Source organism: Arachis ipaensis, chromosome B4 (assembly GCF_059453495.1).
Source record: "Arachis ipaensis isolate K30076 ecotype BB chromosome B4, ASM5945349v1, whole genome shotgun sequence".
Taxonomy (NCBI): Eukaryota; Viridiplantae; Streptophyta; class Magnoliopsida; order Fabales; family Fabaceae; genus Arachis; species Arachis ipaensis.
The window spans coordinates 137,556,204-137,578,795 of NC_142439.1; the positions used below are offsets into that span (position 1 = coordinate 137,556,204).

The window sequence follows — 22,592 nt, forward strand, 5'->3', positions numbered from 1 at the left end:
ACAAACTTTATTTTTAAATGATTGTCGACAAATATATTATATCCATTGTTTTGTTCATAGAATGTAGCTAGCGCTGGTAGTTACTTCAAGAGAAGTATTTTAAATTCATGAATTTTTTACACATTTGACTATTGTTGTCAATATTGTTGGTATATCTTGTAAATGGTATGATCAACTACAAGAAGCTCAAAAAATTAAAAATACAAAATTAATTGTCAATGATAAACTACAAACAGGTTAATGTGCAAATCAAGCCGGTACTTTGCAAAGAACTGGAGATACAAGATGGAAGTTCACACTTTAAGAACGCTATTGATGATGATACAATTTCTATTCAAAGAGGTGAGACTTATGGTGTCAACAAAGTGCTATCCTCATTTGAATTTATTTTTGCATTACATTTGATGAAGGAAATTATGCGAATTACTAATATTTTGTGCCAAGCATTACAACAAAAATTCCAAGATATTTTAAATGCAATGCATATTATTTTCACATCAAAATTACTTCAAAAATTGAGGGATAATAGTGGGTGCAATTTACTTGAGATGATTAAGAAGTTTTGTGAGAAATATGAAATTGACATCCTTAATATGAGCACGGTACACGGTTAGAAGAGATCGATCTCGTCTACTAAAGATAACAGTTGAGCATCATTATCGAGTATATATATTTTTTGCGGCAATTGACTCTCAAATACAAGAGTTAAATACTAGATTCAATGAAAAAATCATGGAATTTTTTACTTTAAGTACTGCTTTGGTTTCTACAGACAATTTTAAGTTATTTAATATTCAGAATATATGCAAGTTAGCTAAAACACTTTATTCTTCAGATTTTTTCTAATCATGAAAGGATTAATTTAAATGCTCAATTACAACATTATGCATTTGATATACTGAAAATATTTAAAAGATGTCGAGATATTTTTTGAATTATATCAAATATTGAAAGAAATAGAAAAATCAAGAACTTATTGTTTGATTGATAGATTGATCCAGAATGTCTTGACTTTTTCAGTATCTATAGCAACATCAAAAAAAATTTTCTTGGCATTAAAAATTGTTAAAACAAGCCTTCAAAGTAAAATGATAAATAACTTTTTGTAGATAATTTAATTATTTATATTGAGAAAGAAACATAAGCTACTTTCAATACGGATTTAACAATAGATGACTTTGAATCAAGGAAAAAACATCGAGCCCAATTATTTATATAAGTTGCAAATTTTAATTTATTTAAACTCTAGTAATATTGTTATTAATTTTTTCATTACATATGTTATAATTGTGATTTAAATTATTTATATAAAGCATAGCTACATTTGTTGATAATTTTTTATAATTTTGTAGGAAACATCTAAAAAGGAATTGAATAGTATTTATAAATTTTAAATGCAACAATATATCTTTATAATATTTAAGATTAGTTTTGAGATATTTGTATTTAATTTTTTGATTATGATATGTTCAATTATCTTGTAAAGAGTATATTTTAAGTCGTGATTATTATTTTCAATTAAATTTTGTTATATATATAATTATTTTTTGTTAAAATAAAATATTCAAAAAAAAAATTTATTGGCCCCTGTTAAATATTACCTAGCTTCGCCTTTGTTTGTGAATGGAGAAAGGCAATGGCAATTGCAAAACAGAAGAAGACCACGACGATTGCGAAACGGAAGAAGGTGATGGTGGTTGCAAAATAGAGGAAGGTGAGTAGGTGACGGTGTTGTTGTTGCTGTATCACTATCGACAGTGTTACAACTGTCTTGTGTCGTGAGGGTGGGATCGCGATGGCGCTTTGACTATTACGTGTTGGATGACAAATCTGAATGAGTGGTGGCAACGACGATGGCATAGTTGTAATGGTGGAGGGATCAGAGAGAATAGTGACAGAAGAAGATGGATGAAAGAACAGGAAAGAGGGAGGAAGAGAAAAAGGATGAAAAGTTATTAGGAATTTAGGATTGAGGTTAAAATTGAAATTTAAATAGTAGTAAAGAACAAAAGAAAAAAAATGAGTATCTTATGTCTATGTCTTAGTGTCTTAGCTTAAAAAGAATTTGGATCCTCTAAATTTTAAATTTGTACTTTAGGGAGTAAAGTGTGATCTTCTACTTTTGAATGGTTTCTCTTTCATATTTATTCTTGGTCCCACCTATAAAATAAATGGTGAGAGATCACACTTTACTCTCTAAAGTGAAATTCAAACTTTAGAGAATCCAAATCCGCTTAAAAATATTATATACATTTTGTGTATTTACATTATTTGTGTTCTCTCATGTTTATTCATATTTATATCTCACCAGATCATATAGAAGACATAATGTACAGATTCATTCGACTCTATATATCTATAATATTATCCATTAACATACTGAATTTAAGTTGATGGAAATAAAAACGAGCAAACTATTAACATGATATCAGAAAATTTATATTGCTGATAAAAAATAACTCTAAAAATTGCTAACGATAAATAAGTTCTCGAAAGATTTAAAAAATTACAAAAAAAAATAGATATTAAATATATAGAAAAATACTAGGCATTCAAACATTTTTTGAATCAAGTTTTTAATTAAATCCGCACGCTTCTTCTCTTTCATATACATACGGGCACTTCTTCTTTTTCCTTCATTATCATTGTTGTCGTTGTCTTCTTCTTCTCTTGCGTGCTTCTTTCTTTAACGTTGTTGTCGTTGTCATTGTCGTCATGGCCGCTACCACCACCATCGTCATCGCCACCAATGTCTTTTTCTTGATGTTGTTATTGTTTAATTTCTTCTTCTGTGTTTTTTCGTCTCATCCTCTTTTATTATTATTATCATTGTCCTTATCGTCTTCATCTTTCTCTTCTCCTATAAATGTTAAGAAAATTAGAGCACAGAAATTTTGATGCATAACACATAAAATTTAGTGCATAGTTCTCAAATTTTAGTATACAACATAAAATATTTTTAAGGACCACATGTCCAAAACATTGATATCCAACCAATGAAATATACACAACACATAAATTTTGGTGTAAAATACAAAAATCTTGATACATAGCACAAAAATTTTGATGTGCAGCACATAAATTTCTAAAGGATTATACGTTTAGAACATTAACTCACCCAACAATCAAAATACATTTGTAGCAAAATTTGTGTGCTATGCATACATTTTTTTGTACATATGTGAAAAAATTTGTGTACTATATGCAAATATTTATGTATAATGCAAAGATTTGTATACTATACCAGCAAAATATGCACAACACATAAATTTTGATTTTGATGTGTAGCAAAATACCACCCAAAACATTGACTCATCCAACTAATAAAATATATTTACAGCAAAAATTTATGTGCTATGTGCGAAACTTTGTGAGCTATATACAAAAATTTATATATTATATAGAGTGTTATGTGCAAAATTTTGTGTGTTATACTTCAAAAATTTATGTGTTATATCACTAAGTTTTTGTACTTTTCAACAAAAATTTGTGTATTATATAGAAAGCACAGAAAATGAGAAATAGTATATATGTCTCATGTATGTCCGCTTTTTTTCGGTGGGCGTACACCAACTTGGTTGGATTTAGTTACAAAAACACTTGTACATATAATATTATTTAAATATATATTTTAAAAAAAGACTTTAGAAATTAGTTTTTGATGTAATTTTTTACATAAATTATTAAAAAAATAAGATTTTTTTATTCTTAAATTTTGATAATTTTATATCAAGTTTTTTTTTTTAAATTTCATTGTGAATGACAAAATTTTTTTGAAAAATAAAAATACAGAGATTAAATTTTGTTCCAAAATTTTTAGTACACCTTCTAAATGTTTATTTAAATATTGCCACAAAAAATGCGGACCAAATAGATAAATTATTTGTTAAATACTAAAGATTATTTTATTTATAAAATATAATATTTATTAGTTATTTTTGTCTTATTTTTATATCATTTAAAAATTATTTTGTCAATAATATCTTTAGAAACTTTTTTTATCAGCACTTAAATTTTTCAAACATCAAATTAGTAATTAACTCGAATAAAAATTGAAAATAATGAGTATCTTAAAAGTTAAACATAATTATTAAAAATTAAGAAGTAAATATCAATTCAGTACCTAAAAGATTTAAGCGTTGTTAAACTAATACCTAAAAGATATAATCGACAAATAATTCTTAAATAATTTTAAAATTTACCAAAAGTGATCTTCCGTTATTTGACACTGTTTTTGTTGACTAAAAATGTGAAATTGACAAAAAATATTGATGAAATCTCTAATTTATCCTTAATTCTACTGACATTCTTTTTCTTTCAAAAACTCTTTCTTCTTCCCATATGGAAATGAAAGGTCATTACCATCAACTCTGTAATATCATTATCAACAAGCCAAACTCATTATATTTTGGGAGAAAGATTAAAACTTTAGTAACTATATAATAATCAAAATTTATAAATGAATCAATTTTTTCTATCTATAATCATTCATAATAATTCCAAAAACAGAGAGGTGGGGAAGAAGAAAAAAAAAATAGCAACAACGTAATAAAAAAATAGAAATAACGACAATCAAATATAACTAAAACAAAACACATTATTAAATAACAATAAAAAAAAAGAAAAATAAAAACAACCTCGCAGAAGAGCCTAACAAAGTTCACCCAAATTATGCCTGAGCATTTTTGTTATTGTTGATAAAGAACATCTAATGATGATAAAGTTATGTGGTGAGAAATTAGAATGATAGTAAAATTGGTATAGAGTGAGAGGTTAGTAACAATAAAAATTGAAAGGAAAAAGAGAGAAGGAGTTAGAAGATGATGAGATTAGGATATGTGACTAACTATAAAGTAGGAATTTTATCAAATTTGTTGGCCAATTTAACATTTTTGTCAATAAAAACTGAATCAAATGATGAATGGTCACATTTATTAAATTTGAAAATTAATGAGAAACCATTTTGTTGATAAATATTCTAAACATTATTTTGTAAGCGCATGAATCTCTTCGATATTGATTTCGTATTTACGTCAAAAATTAATAAAAAAAATAATTTATATATTATATTAAATAATTTAATTATATTTAATTAAATTATTTAATAATTTTTGAGAAAAAAATTTAAACTAATTTTGACAAATATTTCAAAAGATAACGGGATTTTTAATAAAAATAATTTTTTTTCGGCCCTTAATCTTTATTTATGTGAGATAGATTAGTCTTCTTATCAATATTTTTTTTTGTATTAACAAAATAAGGTTACATGACATGTTAAACTGTTGATTTATCCATTAAAAATCAATTAAGATTGGTAATTTTTTTGTTGGGAGTTTCATTGTTAGGACTATTTAATTTTTTTGTTTTATTTTTTTTAAATATGTTAACTAAATTTATTATATAAAACTAAAAAATATTAATAATTTTTAAGTTGTTTTTATTTATAAAAGTTAAATAAAAAATAAATTACTAATTAATATGCCATATAAATATATTTAAAAAAAAATTATTGAGAGAAGGATTAATTAATCTTACAAAATTAAATATACTGAAGAGTATTTACAAATTAATATATTAATATTAAATATAAACGGTTAAATAATTATCGTTTATGGTTTAACTCCTTTTCTAATGGTTGTGTACCTACATATATATATTTTATGAATGCTTGTTAGTGTATGTTAAGTGTTAACGGTACTTTGTACCTATTCATTATGTAACTATTTAATAACCAAAAGTTACATCTGTTCAAAAGCTAGTGACTCTTGATTTACATGACTTTTGATTCTAATACATACAGCATATATATATATATATATATATATATATATATATATATATATATATATATATATATATATATGAATTACCCACTATTTAATGGTGTGTGTAACAAAAGGGAAAATAACAAGTACTAAGTGTACATGTGATTTTAACTATTGAGAGTTTTCTTTGTTCAAGAGAGTTAAGAATTTCTTATTATTGCTAACTAAGAAATTCATTGGTTTCATTGTATCTTGAGAAAGTATTGTCATCAACCCTATAGCAACTAAGTGTGGAGACAAATATCTCTCTAAAGAAAGCGATCTAATCGTGCCTTGAAACCATAACACAAATATAAGATTTTGTCATCTTCTCATACCATAACCACAACAATTTTAGAGAGATATTTCTTGAAGATGGTACAAGATCAAAACACTACGTTCAAGGTCATGAATCAAGAGTTTGTCAAATTATATCGCTTTGATGGAACGAACTTCAACCGTTGGAAAGACAAGATGATATTTCTTCTTTCAGTTCTCAATCTTGCATATGTGATTGACCCAAAGACTACACCAATTGCCGATGCCGCTGAAAATTCCACACCGGAAGAGAAAGAAAAGATTGTTCAATTGAAAAAGAAACGTGATGAAGATACTTTTGCATGTCGATGTCATATTCTCAATACTTTATCCGACCGACTCTATGATCTCTACATGTCAATTCAATCACCATTAGAGATTTGGAAATCTTTGGAAGAAAAGTACAATACCGAACGACAAGGAACAGATAAGTTTATTATGATGAAATATTTTGAATTTATTATGAATGATACTATGCCTGTCATGGATCAAATTCATGAATTACAAATCCTTGTAAGTAGACTTCGTGATCTACAATTGGTGATCCCTGAATCATTACAAGTTGGAGCAATTATTTCAAAATTGCCTTTATCTTGGAATGGTTATAGGAAGAAACTTTTACATCTTGGTGAGGACTTCACAATTGAGAAATTACTAAGGCATATACGTATAGAGGAGGAAACTCGAAAACGTGATGCTGTGTATCTTTCTCAAAGTTCTAAAGTGAATCATATTGGTGAAAACAACACCAATAAGAAGAAAAGAAAGTTCTCTAAAGATTCAAAGCAAGATAAGAAGAGACAAAGAGAGTGTTATCATTGTCACAAGAAAGGACACTATATCAAAGAATGTAGACTTCTGAAAAGGGAAGCACCAAAGACCAACTTAGTGGAAGAGAAGGATCTAATTGCTATGGTTGTAGAAAAAGTACAAAACATGCATATCGGCATGGTTACAGAAGTCAACATAGCAACACAAGGAAAATCACTTGAGTGGTGGTTAGATTCTGGGGCTACTGTTCACGTTTGCAATGATCGCAACCAATTCAAAACATATGAAGAAGTGAACAATAGAGAAGTCTTGATGGGCAATGACAACTCAACCAAAGTTTGTGGTCAAGGAAGTGTTGAATTAAATTTTACATCTGGAAAGAAATTAAGTTTAATAAATGTACTTCATGTTCCAGATTTGAGAAAAAATTTAGTTTCTGTTAGTCTCTTGTGTAAGAAAGGATTCAAAGTTGTAATGGAATCCGATAAAGTGATCTTGCTTAAGAATGATGTATTCATAGGAAAAGGATATTGTATTGAAGGCATGTTTAAACTTAGTATTAATAAAGTGAATGTTTCCTTGTATGTTGTTGATTCTTGTGATTTATGGCATAGTAGATTAGCACACTTAAATTACAAATCAATTGAATATATGCAAAAGAATAACTATATTGATCTTAGTAACAAAGATTTTAATAAGAAATGTGATATTTGCATACAATCTAAAATTACTAAGAAACCTTTTCCTAAGGTTGAAAGAAATATACATTTATTAGAATTGATTCATAGTGATATTTGTGAGCTAAATGGCAATATTACTAGAGGAGGAAAAAGATACTTTATAACCTTCATTGATGATTGTTCTAGATTTACTTATGTGTATTTGCTTAGAAATAAAGATGAAGCTTTTGAAATGTTTAAGAAATATAAAATGGAAGTAGAAAATATGCATGATAAGAAAATAAAAGTTCTTCGTAGTGATTGAGGTGGAGAATATTTTTCTAATGAATTTGATCACTTTTGTGAATTACATGGTATTGTGCATGAATCTTCCGCTCCATATACTCCGCAACAAAATGGTTTGGCGAAAAGAAAAAACCGTACCTTAGTGGATATGGTTAATTCAATGTTACTAAATGCAAAATTGCCTTACAATTTGTGGGGTGAAGCATTATTGACATCATGTCATATCCATAATAGGATACCATCAAGACATAGAAATGTTTCTCCTTATGAAATTTGGAAAGGAAGGAAATCTAATTTAAATTATCTTAAAGTGTGGGGGTGTTTAGCCTTTTATCGAGTTCCTGATCAAAAGAGAACCAAATTGGGGCCAAGAGTCATAAAAGGCACTTTTATAGGATATACTCAAAATTCTAAAGCATATAGAATAGTAGACTTAGTGTCTAATGTAGTTGTTGAATCAAGAGAAGTAGAATTTATTGAAAATAAATTTATCAATGATTCAACTTCTAATTCAGAGTATCCCAAAATGATACTAATATTTCATAAGAAATAAATAATCAAAATAATAAACGTCTAAGCGACAAAGAGTTTATTAAACCAAGGAAGAGCTTGAGAGTAAGAAAAGAAAAGGACTTGGGTCCAGATTTTATTTCTTCTCAGGCTATCACCTTTTTAGTAGAAGGAACTAGGAATTCTGTAACAAACAAGATTCCTATTGTTATGAACATAGAGGGTGATCCTCAAACATTCAAAGAGGCTATGACTTCAAGGGATTCTGCTTTTTTGAAAGAAGCAATAAATGATGAAATGGACTCAATATTATCTAACAATACTTTGGTCTTGGTTGATTTGCCTCCAGGATCAAAGCCTATAGGATGTAAGTGGGTATTTAGAAAAAAGTATAATACTGATGGTTCATTACAAACCTTTAAAGCAAGGTTAGTGGCCAAGGAGTTTAGACAACAAGAAGGTCTAGACTATTTTGATACCTACGCACCTGTGGCAAGAATGACTTCTATTAGGGCTCTTATAGCATTAGCATCCATACATAAGCTTCATATACATCAAATGGATGTTAAAACGGCTTTTCTAAATGGAGATCTTGATGAAAAAATTTATATGGAGCAACCGGAAGGTCATGTGCTACCCGGAAATGAAAAGAAAGTTTGCAAATTAATTAAATCTTTGTATGGGCTAAAACAAGAGCCTAAACAATGGCATGAGAAGTTTGATTCAGTGGTGTTATCAAATGGCTTCTCACATAATAGTGCGGATAAATGTATTTACTCAAAATTTACTAAAGATTATGAAGTAATTATTTGTTTATATGTTGATAATATGTTAATCATCGGAACAAATTTAGAAGGAATTCGTATAACGAAGGAGTATCTAACTTCTAAATTCAAGATGAAGGATTTGAATGAAGTTGATATAATATTAGGCATAAAGGTGCATAAGAATGAAGTTGGCTTTACTTTAAGTCAATCTCATTATATTAAAAAGGTATTGGAAAAGTTTGATCATCTCACAATTAAAGAATCCAATATGCCATATGATCCTAATCTTAAATTAGAAGGAAACATGAGAAGACCTATAGCACAATTAGAATATGTTAGTGCTATAGGAAGTTTAATGTATGCAATGCATTGTACTAGACCTGATATAGCATTTGCTGTGTGCAAATTATCAAGGTTTACAGGAAAGCCTAGCAATCAACATTGGAAAGCTATAACAAGTGTTCTTGGTTATCTCAAGAAAATCATAAACTTGGGATTATATTATAGTGATTATCCCGCAGTTTTAGAAGGTTATTCCGATGCAAGTTGGATTACAAATCTTAGTGATAACAAATCCACTTCAGGATGGATTTTCACCATAGGTGGTGGAGCAATAAGTTGGGCCTCAAAGAAACAAACATGTATTACACATTCTACTATGGAGGCTGAGTTTGTAGCTTTATCAGTCGCAGGTAATGAAGCGGAATGGTTAAGAAATTTGTTATATGATATAAAGCTGTGGCCACAGCAGACGACAGCCATTTCAATCTTCTGTGATAGTGAATCAACCATGTCTCGAGCATATAATAAGGTTTATAATGGAAAGTCTAGACATATAAGTTTGAGACATGAATTTGTGAGGCAACTAATAGATGATGGTGTAATTACCATCACTTATGTAAGATCTCAAGAAAATTTAGCAGACCCTTTGACTAAAGGTTTGTCAAGGGATAAAATCAAAGAGACTACTGCTAAAATGGGATTAAAACCTATTATTGCTAAATGATGGGAACCCAACCTTATTCTAGTAGACCACTAGTTTCAAGGTTTAATGGGTAACAACAAGTTATTTAGCAATTGGAGCACTAAGGTATAGGATTTAGTGCTATTTACAATAAATTAGGAGGGTAAGTTAAAACTCTTAATGGAATGATAATATTATTTATCAAAAGATTCCACCTATATGAATATAGGAGTGGTGCCGCTCTAATCGAGAATTTTAGAAGTTTTATTCTCGTAAATATTCATGAAACCAGGATGAGCACAAGGCCATATAAGTACTTAAAATTATAAACTCTTGAACTTGGAGGGTGTAAGTAATGTGTGTGATTTTTGATATTAGCATATGGAGTCACCTATAACTTCGTTAGAACTTTAAAATTTACACTAATAGAATGTTTAATCTTAGTGATACATTTTTTATGCATATACTTGTATAATATTTAAATTTTGTAAATAGTGGGGGATTGAAGAGTATTTACAAATTAATATATTAATATTAAATATAAACGGTTAAATAATTACCGTTTATGGTTTAACTCCTTCTCTAATGGTTGTGTACCTACATATATATATTTTATGAATGCTTGTTAGTGTATGTTAAGTGTTAACGGTACTTTGTACCTATTCAAGAAATAATCAAAAAGTCATATCTTTTCATTATGTAACTATTCAATAACCAAAGGTTACATATGTTCAAAAGCTACGTGACTCTTGATTTACATGACTTTTGATTCTAATACATACAGCATATATATATACTCTTGATTTACATGACTTTTGATTCTAATACATACAGTATATATATATGAATTACCCACTATTTAATAGTGTGTAACAAAAGGGAAAATAACAAGTACTAAGTGTATATGTAATTTTAATTATTGAGAGTTTTCTTTGTTCAAGAGAATTAAGAATTTTTTATTATTGCTAACTAAGAAATTCATTGGTTTCATTGTATCTTGAGAGAGTATTGTCATCAACCCTATAGCAACTAAGTGTGGGGACAAATATCTCTCTAAAGAAAGCGATCTAATCGTGCCTTGAAACCATAACACAAATATAAGATTTTGTCATCTTTTCATACCATAACCACAACATTAAAGACTGAAATGAATTTTTTTATTGAGAACTCCTAGTTTTTAAAAAAATTATCAAGAGCAAAGATGCTTAAATAAGTATTAGAAATTCAAATATTATTTTGTGCATATTACAACACTAATAATAAACTCTTAAATAAAATTTAACATCGTAACAGATTAATCTTTATTCTGTTGGATTAAGAGATACCGTTAGGGGTGGCAATATGTACTCTACTCGCGAGTATCCAATCCGACCCTACCTGATTGGGTAGGGTTGCCAACCCGATCCGCATCGGGTAGGGTAGGGTGCGGGTAGGGTTCTCGTGCGGGTCGGGTAGGGTGTGGGTTGAGCCTCAACCCTACCCGACCAACCTGCACTCTATATATGTTTATGTTATATACTTATATAAAAATATGTTTTAAGTGGATGTTGAATTAAAGACCTCTCACTAAATGCAAAAGATTCTTAACCACTAAAAAAAATCAGTTCTATTTTAAATTATCATCAAGTTATATAATAATGTTGTATATTTTTTGTAACCCGTGAGTAGGGTCGGGTACCCGCGGGTTAAGAGCGGGTAGGGTTAGGGTTGGGATATTCTCAACCGCGGGTAGGGTAGGGTTGAGTTTATATAAAAATCTCAACCCGCGGATAGGGTTAGGGTTGGATCCAAATCCTACCATACCCTACCCATTGCCACCCCTAGATACCGTAAAAATCCCGAAATTTTTTTTAATTATTAGAGAAAAGGACAAATCGATCTCTAACTTTTTTGTCCGCGGACATTTAAGTTCCTGAAGATTTAAAAATACATTTAAGTCATTGACCTCTTCAAAATCTGGACATATCGATCCCTGAGTCTAATTTGTCCAATTTTAAAAACTCTCTCACGTATGCATCCGTATCAACCAGGTCAGTACAACAGAAGTCACGTTTGATTTTTTCGATAAGTCCGAGAGACCCAAGTGAACATGAAGGATCAATATGTCCAAGTTTTAAAAAGGTTAAAAATTTAAATGTATTTTCAAATCTTCGAAGACTTAAATGTCTCCAGATCAAAAGATTAAGGACCTATTTGTCCTTTTCTCTAATTATTATGTTAACACTTAACACACAACCATGGCATCTTTAGTTCATAAGAAATTGAACATGATTTGCAGAGTCACAACCTTGAAAGAGAGAGGTGAGGTTAACGAGTCCCTGGGTTTTGGTATATCCTTTGATTTCTTGATTGTGCTTCCCACTTTCGATAACAACATCATCTTCCACACTCCGCCACCATAACACTACACAGATTCATTCCTCTTCCTTCACCATCACCGACCAATTCCCCATCATCATTACATACACACTCACGCTTTTTCAACTTTCAAAACCACCAACCATATGATTCACATGCTTATTATTTTTAATTTTTAGTTTATTTCTATTATTATGGTTTCCACCTCATAATTCCAACTCTTCCTCTTCTTTTTCTTCTTCTATTGTTACAAATTCGATCAAAGTCTCTTTCTTTGACTCATTCATTTTGTTCTCGTTAAGCAATGGTTTCTTTGTCAACGAACCCCTTCTTTTCTCTAACCACCCAAAACGCTGCGTCTCGTTCTTCTTCTTCTTTGTATTCGAGATTCGCGGCTTCAACCAAGTTCAATTCTTTCCACGCAAATAATAAAGATCATAGAAAGGTTGTTTGTGCTTGCGTCGCTCCTCCAACGAACTTCAAGAGCGAAGACTCTTCCGCGCTCAGATTCAATGTAATTATTATTCATCATTCTTCTTATCATTGCGATTTTCCAATTTTTTTTCTTTCAAATTTTCCTTTGTGTTTGAGTTGTGTGTTAGATTCTGGGAATTGTGGTTGATAAGTAGCTATAAAGTTTTGATCTTTGTAAAGTATTTCACGTGGGAGTTGTTGACGTCAACGTGGTGGTTGTTGTTGTTGGTGTCTAGGGTTCATCGAAATCGGAGCAATTGAGCACACTTCGGGAACAAGATGGTGACTCTGATGTTCTTATTGAGTGTAGAGACGTCTACAAGTCATTTGGGGAAAAGAAAATCCTCAATGGTGTTAGCTTCAAGGTGATTCATTGTTTATACTTGCGTATATATGATCCTTTTGCATATTTTTTGTTTCGTTTTGATCTCTTACTTTGTTGTTATGCTTGTTTTTGTGATGTTTTTTATGAAATGAAATGAAATAATGAATGACTTATAGTATTTCAAGGCATATTTTTTATGACAGCTATTGCAAGCTTTGGAAAGTGGGATTAGTTGGTTACACGGATTAGAGTATCTTCTTGGTTATCTGTGAAAGCAAAGTTTCTTTTATAACTTAATTTGGATCAATGCCTTTCTTATGAAAATTAGCTATTCCTCCACATCTCTCAAGGAAAGTTAGCTATTCTAGAATTGGAGGATTCAATTGATTTGGAGCTCACTAATTTTATTTTATGTTTTTTCCCCTTTACATTACAAATAGATTAGACATGGGGAAGCAGTTGGAATAATTGGTCCTTCTGGGACTGGAAAATCCACAGTTTTAAAGATTATTGCAGGATTACTTATTCCAGATAAGGTAAGTAGTTGATTGTGATGTTGATCTTGATGTCAATTCGAAATACCTGAGTTCTACTTGTTGAATCTTATTGTTGTTAAACGAACAGGGTGAAGTTTATATTCGAGGTAGAAAGAGAGTTGGTCTGGTAAGCGATGATGAGCTACATGGTCTTCGCATTGGATTAGTAAGTTTTCGAGTGATCAGCAACCTGCTCATTTTAAGTTCTATTAATTTCCCTTTGTAATGGAATTTATTTATTGGTTTACAGGTGTTCCAAAGTGCAGCACTTTTTGATTCTTTGACTGTCCGTGAAAATGTTGGTTTTCTCTTGTAAGATGCAACCTTCATTGCCTTTGAAATATTGATTCCATTTTAATCTTGTCTAAATGATGGATTTGTCTTGTTTGTTTCTGATGTGTTTGTTTTTCAGGTATGAACACTCAAGCATGCCTGAGGACCAGATATCAGAGGTTGTCAAGGAAACCTTGGCTGCTGTTGGATTGAAGGTATTCATCATAAACATGGTTACTGTTAATTTTAGGCATTACCGATGCAGTTAAGATTAGCAAAGTATACCTTTTCTTTTTGGTCTTAAGAAAGTTTTTTCCATATACATGCGGCTAGAATGCATGATCACTTTCTCTTTTCTTACTTTTTTAGGGAGTTGAGAATCGGTTGCCTTCTGAGTTATCAGGTGGAATGAAAAAACGAGTTGCTTTAGCTCGATCTATTATTTATGACAATTCAAAGGATTCAATTGAGCCTGAGGTACAATATAGCTTTTAGAATACAACTTCCCTTTTCTCTCTTAAGTCCCCCATCTTTACCCAGATTTGCAAATATTTGCTGGTATTTCCAAGTTCTTAATTAATATTTGAAATGTCTACTACTAGGTATGATTGACCAATTTTCTTTAGATATGGGTTCACCTATAAATTCAAGAACCATAAAAAGACATCTGTTGCATTTTGGATTTACTAAAATTGTCTTTGATATCAGCATGTATGAAACCATATGTAATCCAGTAGGTCAGTGACTCTGGCTTCAATTTGGAGTGAAAAAGTTATTTCCTTGTAATGTTCTCTTGATTGGACCTCCAATGGAATTTGGAATAGTGGGGCTATGTGATGACTTCATTGTCAATCCATCTTTTGGTTTTTCTTTCTTTCTTGATTTTTTTATTCTTGGATTGGTTGTAAACCATATGATGAATTTGGATAGTAAATTCTCACGATGGTCATCTGAGGTTTTCTCTGATGCAACAATCCAATAATTCTGATGGTTTGATTGCAATCTTGTAAAAAAGTTATCTCTGTTCCACTCTAGGGTAGACAATGTGAAATCTATAGCAAAGATAAGCTGGGTTCCTGTTGCATTTTTTTGTCTGTACAAACACATTGTAGCCGTTTCTCTGTTAATGGCTTTACCTAGGATTTCTGGTATTGACTCACTCAAAGCGATAGAGATATTGTTTTGAGGAGTTTCTGTTCTATACTGATCCTCTTCTCATCTTCTAGTTACTTTACGTTGCTAAAACTAGATGAATTTTCAGCTATGTAGTGTGACAATAAACTTTTTTGACTCCGGTTATACTTATTGAGTTCTTATCTGATCCAGAATTACCTGTTATGTATTTTCTATCAAAGAGAGAATGTGATTTTAAGCTAACGCATCACTTTCTTCTACACCACTTAATTTTTCCTCCAAACCTTATTTTCTTCTGTTTATAAATGGTGTTGTGCTTCTGTAAAGGTTCTCTTATATGATGAACCAACTGCTGGACTAGATCCCATTGCATCAACTGTTGTTGAGGATCTAATTCGTTCAGTGCACATAAAAGGACAAGATGCACGTGGGAAACCCGGGAACATTGCATCATATGTGGTCGTCACTCACCAACATAGTACCATTAAAAGAGCCATTGACAGGTAAGCATTTTTTTCATAATGTTGCATGTCTAGTCTTCTTCTTCCCATTCCCTCAAGTCACGTAATTTTGCTGGGATTGACAAACACGTATCTGAGAAGCTACTGCATAATTTAGGTTGGTGTTTCTACACAAGGGAAAGATTGTTTGGGAAGGAATGACTCATGAATTTACAACATCAACAAATCCAATTGTTCAACAGGTAAGTGAACACAAATTGAGTTGTTTAAGAATTCGGAGTCTAGGGGCTATAAATATGTAAATGTAACAAGTGTAGGGAATTGTACCATAGTTTATTATGTCAAAGTACTTTTCTTTCATGAAATTTTCTTGATCAGATTCGTATCATTGTACAATCACTTTTCTGGAGATCCTTCTTTACTTTTGTGATTATCTATCGAAGTCCTGATTTTTGTGGGTCTTAAGTTTATATGCTATATGTTTCCACATTAATAAAAAGCATGGGCACAATCTGAAATGGAAATCAAAAAAATATTTTCTGATCATTCAAACAAACTAATTTGCAATAGTTCATTCAGTTATGGTACATGTTTAGTATGGAAACAATACATGTTGACTAGGCATCTCTTGCCTTTGTCCGAGATTAAGGGAAGCTGAAAGCAGATCACAGTCTTGGACAAGAACCAGAAAAACATAAGAATAACAGGATTTTAGAAACAGAAACTAGGCTGAAGGAGCCTCAAAGGATTACATTATATCAAGAGAAATTGAAGTTTGATAAGACCATTGAGTTGGCTTAGATCTTGGACGATTTGACTAAATTAAGTCCCTTATATTTATTTATTTGGCCTTTTTGAGTTTATCACAGGACTGCATATTGCAGGCAAGCTTAAATTTTATAATGTGAATAACTTGGACTTTGTTTTCGACCCCCTTTTTTTTTTTCTTTCTGTTATTGCAGTTTGCATCTGGGAGCCTGGAGGGTCCTATCAAATACTAGAACATTAATGATGGTAGAGTAGCTGAAATGGGTTTATGGCTGATCTTGGCTACCCCAGATTGTGCAGATAGGAATGGAAAATGGATATAGCTTTCAACTGACAACTTATGTGAGAGCAGTAATTTTGTTGCTAAAAGAATTGTGCGGGGTTTGTCAGGGGTTTGGTAGTAATTTCCAATCTAACCTCAATTTTGAAACTTGGATTGGAAGTTAGGAAGAACAGCATAAATTGTTGCTGGCTATTGAAATTATATTAAACTTGCTGCCTCTGGAAGATGCACAATGGATTGCCCCCCTCTCCCCAAAAGAAAAAATAATGATAGTAATAATTAGTAGATTTTAGAACAAGAGGACTGGTAGAATTCAATGTATTATTACATAGTTCTATATTTAATTTTTGATGGGTTTCCACTTGATTGTAAACTATTCATTATTGTAGTCAAAATAAATCTGCTTCATGATTTTATATTCCCTCTGAACAAGGCTGCAAGCAACTCAATGAGAAATTTGAATTATTGCTTTGTATATTAGTTTGTATTTTGTTTTGTCAATCACAATCCCTGATCCTCGATCAGATTAATACTAGATATTTCTCTTTTTTTTTTTTTTCCTTATTCATCATCTTTTGGATCGGGTTGATAAAAAGGAATTTAGATCTTCTCAATTTTGAAATTTCACTTTAGAAGGTAAAGTATAATTTCTCACCTTTGAATGGTTTTTGTCATATTTTTTTTTAGTCCCACTTATGAAATAAATGATGAGAGATTACACTTTTTCTTCTAAAGTAAAACTCAAAATTTAGAAGATCCAAATCCGATAAAAAGATTGGTACTTTAATTGCTATTTAAGCCTGGTAAACACACAATTGAATTTTGTCTAAACTTACTGCTTCTAACTGCGCCAATTTGCAGTTTAGTGTAAACAATACCAAAATCAAGGCAGGTTTTTAGTTCTCCAACTAGTAAAACTACAATTTGATGCCTAGAGTCAAATTTTCATCATTGCTGCACTAGACAAACAAGCATTTTATCATGCTGAACCTACTTCAATTATACATAGCATTATATCTGAGTGGAGATGCTAATGAATGCTAAAATAACCAGTTTCAGCAAAAAAAGAACCATTCAATGATCTACAATTACTTCACCTATCAAACTTCCACGATATACATATATTCTTTTCCAGCTGAATAATGCAGGACTATTCTATCTTCACTCTACTAAACAAGATCAATGAGGCAAAGGCACAAGAGTTGTTTATACCTTTTGTGATTCACATCATGACCAAAGTCCTGTCATTTCTGGACACTAGTTCAGTAAATGATTAGCAGTTTCATCTCTTGTAACAAGACAGTTACCACATTACAAAAATGGAATTTACAGGTTAACGTTTATCACTCTCACAAGCACTAAATCAAACTTTTGTCCGGAGAATGTAGTTTCTTGCTCCAGTAGAACAAAACAAAACGACGACACCAACATCGAAACTAATAAAGGCGCTAATAAAGAAAATTCCAACAGAAATTGGTCCATCCATTCTATCTTCCCCGAAAAAACTGCCTTGCTCTGATGAAACCCTTCCATCCTCGCATCTGCCACCAGAAGATTCCAAGCATAAGTCTGGATTTCCAGCAAATGCTCCGGGAAATCTCCCATACCCTTGCTTCTGGGGAACAGATCCTGAGAAACAGTTGTAAGACAGATTCAAGGTGTCCAGAGCTTGAAGGCTAGAAATGTTTCCTGGGATATGCCCCGACAACGAATTATGAGACAGATCTAATGCTTTCAAGCTCTGCATTTTCTGCAAACCCGGAAGCTGCCCATCAAGAAAGTTGGATGATAAATTTAGATATTGTAGGCCAGCTAGGCCAAATAAGCCTCTTGGAATCTCCCCATGTAGCAAGTTGTTCGATAGATCAATTCCAACCATTGAGGAAAGATTATAAGTGAAACTGGATTGATTGTTATCGGAAACAATCACGGATACTCTCAGCTGAACATTTCTTGTTGCACCTGTTGGCTCTTTAACAGTTAAGTCTCTGTTGTTAAACAATGAACTACCCTTAACATTAACATCAGGTATGAACCCAGAGAACTTGTTGCGTGAGAAATCCATCATTTCTATTGCTTGAAATGTGAACAACCAACTAGGCAAAGTTCCACTGAATTTGTTCTGAGCTAGAGACAGATACCTGAGGTTTGTCCATTTGGTTATTGCATCATTCAAGGATCCAGAAAGATCATTAGAACTAAAATCAACAATCTCTAGAGATTTACATCCAGCCAAAGTGAGTGGAATGTCCCCTGAGAACCTGTTATTGCTTATGTCCAGTATCTTCAAGCTATCCAGTGCATCGAACTCCGGTTGAATCACGCCAGAAAGATTGTTATTATTAAGTATGAGGGCAAGCAGCTGAAAGCACCCAACAATATTCAGCGGAATAGTGCCAGATAGTGAGTTGTGTGAGAGATCAATGACTTCGAGGTAAGTCAAATTTCCAATCCTAGCAGGAATTTCTCCGGACAGAAGGTTGTGAGATAAGAACAAAGCCTGCAAGCTTTTCAATTCTGTAATTTTCAAAGGAATTTCACCAGAGAATTGATTGTGTGAAAGGTCAAGAAGAACCAGGCCCTGTTTTTCTGTCGTCTCCGCAATTTTACCTGGAATTGGACCACTCAGACCATTATTACTCAAGTCCAAAACCAGGAGCTTCTCTGAGAACACTAGTCTTGGAGATATTCTATACTTCAAGTGGTTCCCTGATAGGTTCAGATGACTCAAAACTTCAAGTGATGCAATACAGGCAGGTATTCCCCCCACAATTGAATTGTTTGACAGATTCAATACAGTTAGAGACTTAATCGCAGCCGAAAAGCAAGGCAAAGTACCCGAAAACCGATTCGAAGCCAGATTAAGCAAAACCAGTGGCTGGTGAAAATCAACCAGATTTCCAGAGAGCAAATTATTCTCAAGGTCCAAATAATTAAGGGACTTCAAGTAAACCAAGCTATCAGGTATCATCCCACTGAATGAGCAGAAACCAAGCTGCAATCTCTCCAAATAAGCAGAGAAATTACCAATCCAACCAGGAATTGGCCCTCCCAAATCAGGGTTCCCACTCAGAACAAGCTCAGTAAGTTGCTTAAGCCTCACGAAGGAATCTGGCACCCCACCATGGAACCGGTTGTGACTGAGATCAACGGCTCGAAGACCAAGCAAGTTCCCAAAACATACAGGTAGAGGGCATGTGAAGTTATTGTGTGAAAAATCCACCTTTTCAAGGTATGAAAGGTTACAAAAACTCGGGTGGATTTGGCCTGACAAGTTCATACTTGTGAGGTTAACCAAAAGAACATGGCCAGTGTTGTCACAGGTGATTCCATTCCAATTAGTGCAGTTATTGTTGGAGCTACCCCAATTGGACAAAACCTGGTCAGGGTCTTGAATCCATGACTTGAAGCACAAAAGTGAAACTTTGTCTTGTGGGTGAATATCAATTGAGTGACAAGTGGTTGAACACAGAAGAAAAATCATACACAAGAGTGTGAGTGGATGCAAAAAACAATGGTGGGGTGTGAAGGAAAAAAAGGAGGAAATAGCATAACCCCATGTGTGTCCCATTGTAAAGTTGCAATCTTTAGGAATGGAAACAAGAGTTCTAAACAGAAACTAGGTGTAAAAACATGAACTTGAAGGCAACAACTTGAAGAATAGAATGAAAAAACAGAAAAGTAGAGAGAAAGAGAGAAGATTGAAAAAGAAGGAAGAAACTTACATTGGTGTTTGTGTGTTGTGTTGGGTGGTGCTGCAATGAGGAAAAGTGGTGGTGCCTAATTCCACAGCAAAGGGAGGGTTTAGATTAGATTAGATCAAAGAAAGAAAAATAAAGTGGCTTTTTTTTCTTGCCGTGCTTGCTTCATCTGCATCAGCATTACCCTTTTCTTTTTTTCTTTTTTATATTTTTCCCCATTCACTTGCAGTTGCAGATGTGGCATATGTTCCTGTTCTGAGTGTTACTGCCACTGCTCCCGCTATATTCCTCTTCACTGTTTTTTTTTTTTTGAAAACTCAAGTGCATTCGCCGTGAAGTTGATAAATGAGAGTGGTTAGATAAAAATTTAGCCAAATCAATCAAATAATCTAACAATTCTCAATTATCAACTTCACGTTAAATTGACTGCATTTAAATTTTTACATTTTTTATTATTATTATTTTATTTTAGAGAACAATTTAATAGTTAAATTTAAATTTTAACTAGCATTATTTTTACTCAAGTACTACTTCAAAATTAAATTTAATTTTGGTATACTCTAGTTGTAAAAAATGTTTTACAATAAAAAGTTTTTTACATACATTTAATTATGTATAGTACAAAAATAAATTTTTATATTAATTACATGACATAAATAATCAATTTAATTCAATATTTTTGTAAAATATTTCGATCAAAATTAAACTCTTAAAATTTTTCTTAAAAAAATATTAAAAATAGCAATATATAATTATAAAATTATCTCGATAAAGCCTAATAATAATATACAACAATAATAAAGTCTTATCTCATTGACTAAATCCCAAGATTCAGTTCTGGGCACAATATTAGTCCTTGAACCCTTTCTAATATTGAATTAGCGAACTAAATGCTGAATTGGCTCTGACTTGTCACGCTGGATATATGGCTAAACAGCGTCGTTTCATTTTGGCATTTAAACAAGGCAAAAACGAACAAAAGAAGAAGAATTTATATGATGTACAAATTATTATATCTTCCTAAATGCTAATACTCAAGATGACCTCTAAAGTTTGACTTTCAATTTAATTTAGCTCTCAAATTTTCAATTGGCTCTAATTATACCCTGAAATTTTGACTTATGTCTCAATTTGGTCTTTTTGTTATTTTTCATCACGAAAAGCTGACCTGGCACATTTAGTTGATACCTAACTAACACTTTAACGGTTAGATGACGTGGCCAAATTTTTCAAAATATCAATTTAATCACTTATAATTTGAACATAAAACCTAGCAACCCCAATTCTCCCAAATTGTAGTAGTATCTTCAAGAGTTGGAAAGGATGTTGGAGAGCAGCAGCCAAGATTCAAGTAGTTTTAGTAGAGTTCGTTCGCATGGTGTTTGGGTGAAGAACGCACAAACAGCTGCATTGGTGCGGTTGTGGGTTGCGACCTGTTCTTCAATGGCCTAAGATGGATTCTAATTCAGAGAGATTATTTTATGGATGCCCTAACAATAATGTGAGTTGGTTGAATTGTTGCAACTTGATTCTATGTCTTATTTATCAAATTCTTGTTGGTTTGTAGTTGTTCTTTCTCTCAAATTTTTTGGGTATTTGGTGTTGTAGACTATCGTTAAGAGATGATGTGATTTTTTTAAATGGGCAGATGTTGAAGAAGAAGAAGTCATAATTGAAAGAAATGAAACTCCAGTTAATAAAAATTATTGAAAAATATCTCTAGAATAAAAAATTAGTACAGTTGAAATTGAAATTAAAATTTTAAGAATGTGGAATATTACGTTTTTTGTGTTTGTCATTATTTTTAGGGTTGTGATTGTAGTCTATGAATTAAATGAAATGAAATATATGTAAATCTGATATTAATTATGTGAATAAAATATTATTATATATTTGATTGTTTTTTTTTTCATATAACTGAAAGTTGATGATATAATAGAAATGAGATTTTATGTCCTTTTGAGTAATAATGTATCCTATAAAAGTTATTTAAAACTGATATTACATGAAAGAGGTATAAAATTTTATAAAATAAGTTATAAAAAAAATAAAAGATAGTTCGCAATTTATTAATTCATAGTAATTAATTATTATTATTAGTGATAAACAACATTAACGGTAATAGTGTCTGTTATAACATACTACAATATTCTACATAACACAGTTTTAAAATATCCTAA

General features: G+C 31.5%; 2 protein-coding genes and 1 non-coding gene across 4 annotated transcripts; 2 read left to right on the forward strand and 1 right to left on the reverse strand.

Moving 5' to 3' along the window:
- Window positions 1-12,313: 12,313 nt before the first annotated feature.
- ABCI13 (non-intrinsic ABC protein 11) lies at window positions 12,314-17,135 on the forward strand. Its single transcript, XM_016338499.3, has 10 exons — window positions 12,314-12,971; window positions 13,168-13,296; window positions 13,697-13,792; window positions 13,881-13,958; window positions 14,043-14,104; window positions 14,205-14,280; window positions 14,435-14,542; window positions 15,527-15,702; window positions 15,818-15,902; window positions 16,623-17,135. The coding sequence occupies exons 1-10, from the start codon at window positions 12,762-12,764 to the stop codon at window positions 16,659-16,661; spliced, it is 1,059 nt and encodes a 352-aa protein (XP_016193985.1). The 5' UTR covers window positions 12,314-12,761; the 3' UTR covers window positions 16,662-17,135.
- On the forward strand, window positions 14,972-15,058 carry LOC148569395 (small nucleolar RNA Z161/Z228). Its single transcript, XR_015882750.1, has one exon. It is a non-coding gene; the product is annotated as a small nucleolar RNA Z161/Z228 (small nucleolar RNA).
- A 639-nt stretch (window positions 17,136-17,774) lies between the features above and the next one.
- Window positions 17,775-20,647, reverse strand: CLV2 (Leucine-rich repeat (LRR) family protein). 2 transcript variants are annotated; one of them, XM_021121884.2, is made up of 2 exons: window positions 20,437-20,647; window positions 17,775-20,140 (listed from the first exon to the last, which is right to left on the reverse strand). In XM_021121884.2, exon 2 carries the CDS (start codon window positions 19,989-19,991, stop codon window positions 18,075-18,077), a length of 1,917 nt encoding a protein of 638 aa, XP_020977543.1. In that variant the 5' UTR covers window positions 19,992-20,140; window positions 20,437-20,647; the 3' UTR covers window positions 17,775-18,074. The 2 variants fall into 2 exon arrangements, with proteins under 2 accessions (XP_020977543.1, XP_016193986.1); XM_016338500.3 differs by having other exon boundaries at window positions 17,775-20,647.
- Window positions 20,648-22,592: the final 1,945 nt, after the last annotated feature.

Coding starts and splice junctions, on each gene's coding strand:
- ABCI13 (XM_016338499.3), top strand. CDS start 12,762: ATGGTTTCTTTGTCAACGAACCCCTTCTTTTCTCTAACCACCCAAAAC. Junction 13,793..13,880: donor GATTACTTATTCCAGATAAG/GTAAGTAGTTGA, acceptor TTAAACGAACAG/GGTGAAGTTTATATTCGAGG. Junction 15,703..15,817: donor ATTAAAAGAGCCATTGACAG/GTAAGCATTTTT, acceptor TGCATAATTTAG/GTTGGTGTTTCTACACAAGG.
- CLV2 (XM_016338500.3), bottom strand. CDS start 20,282: ATGGGACACACATGGGGTTATGCTATTTCCTCCTTTTTTTCCTTCACA.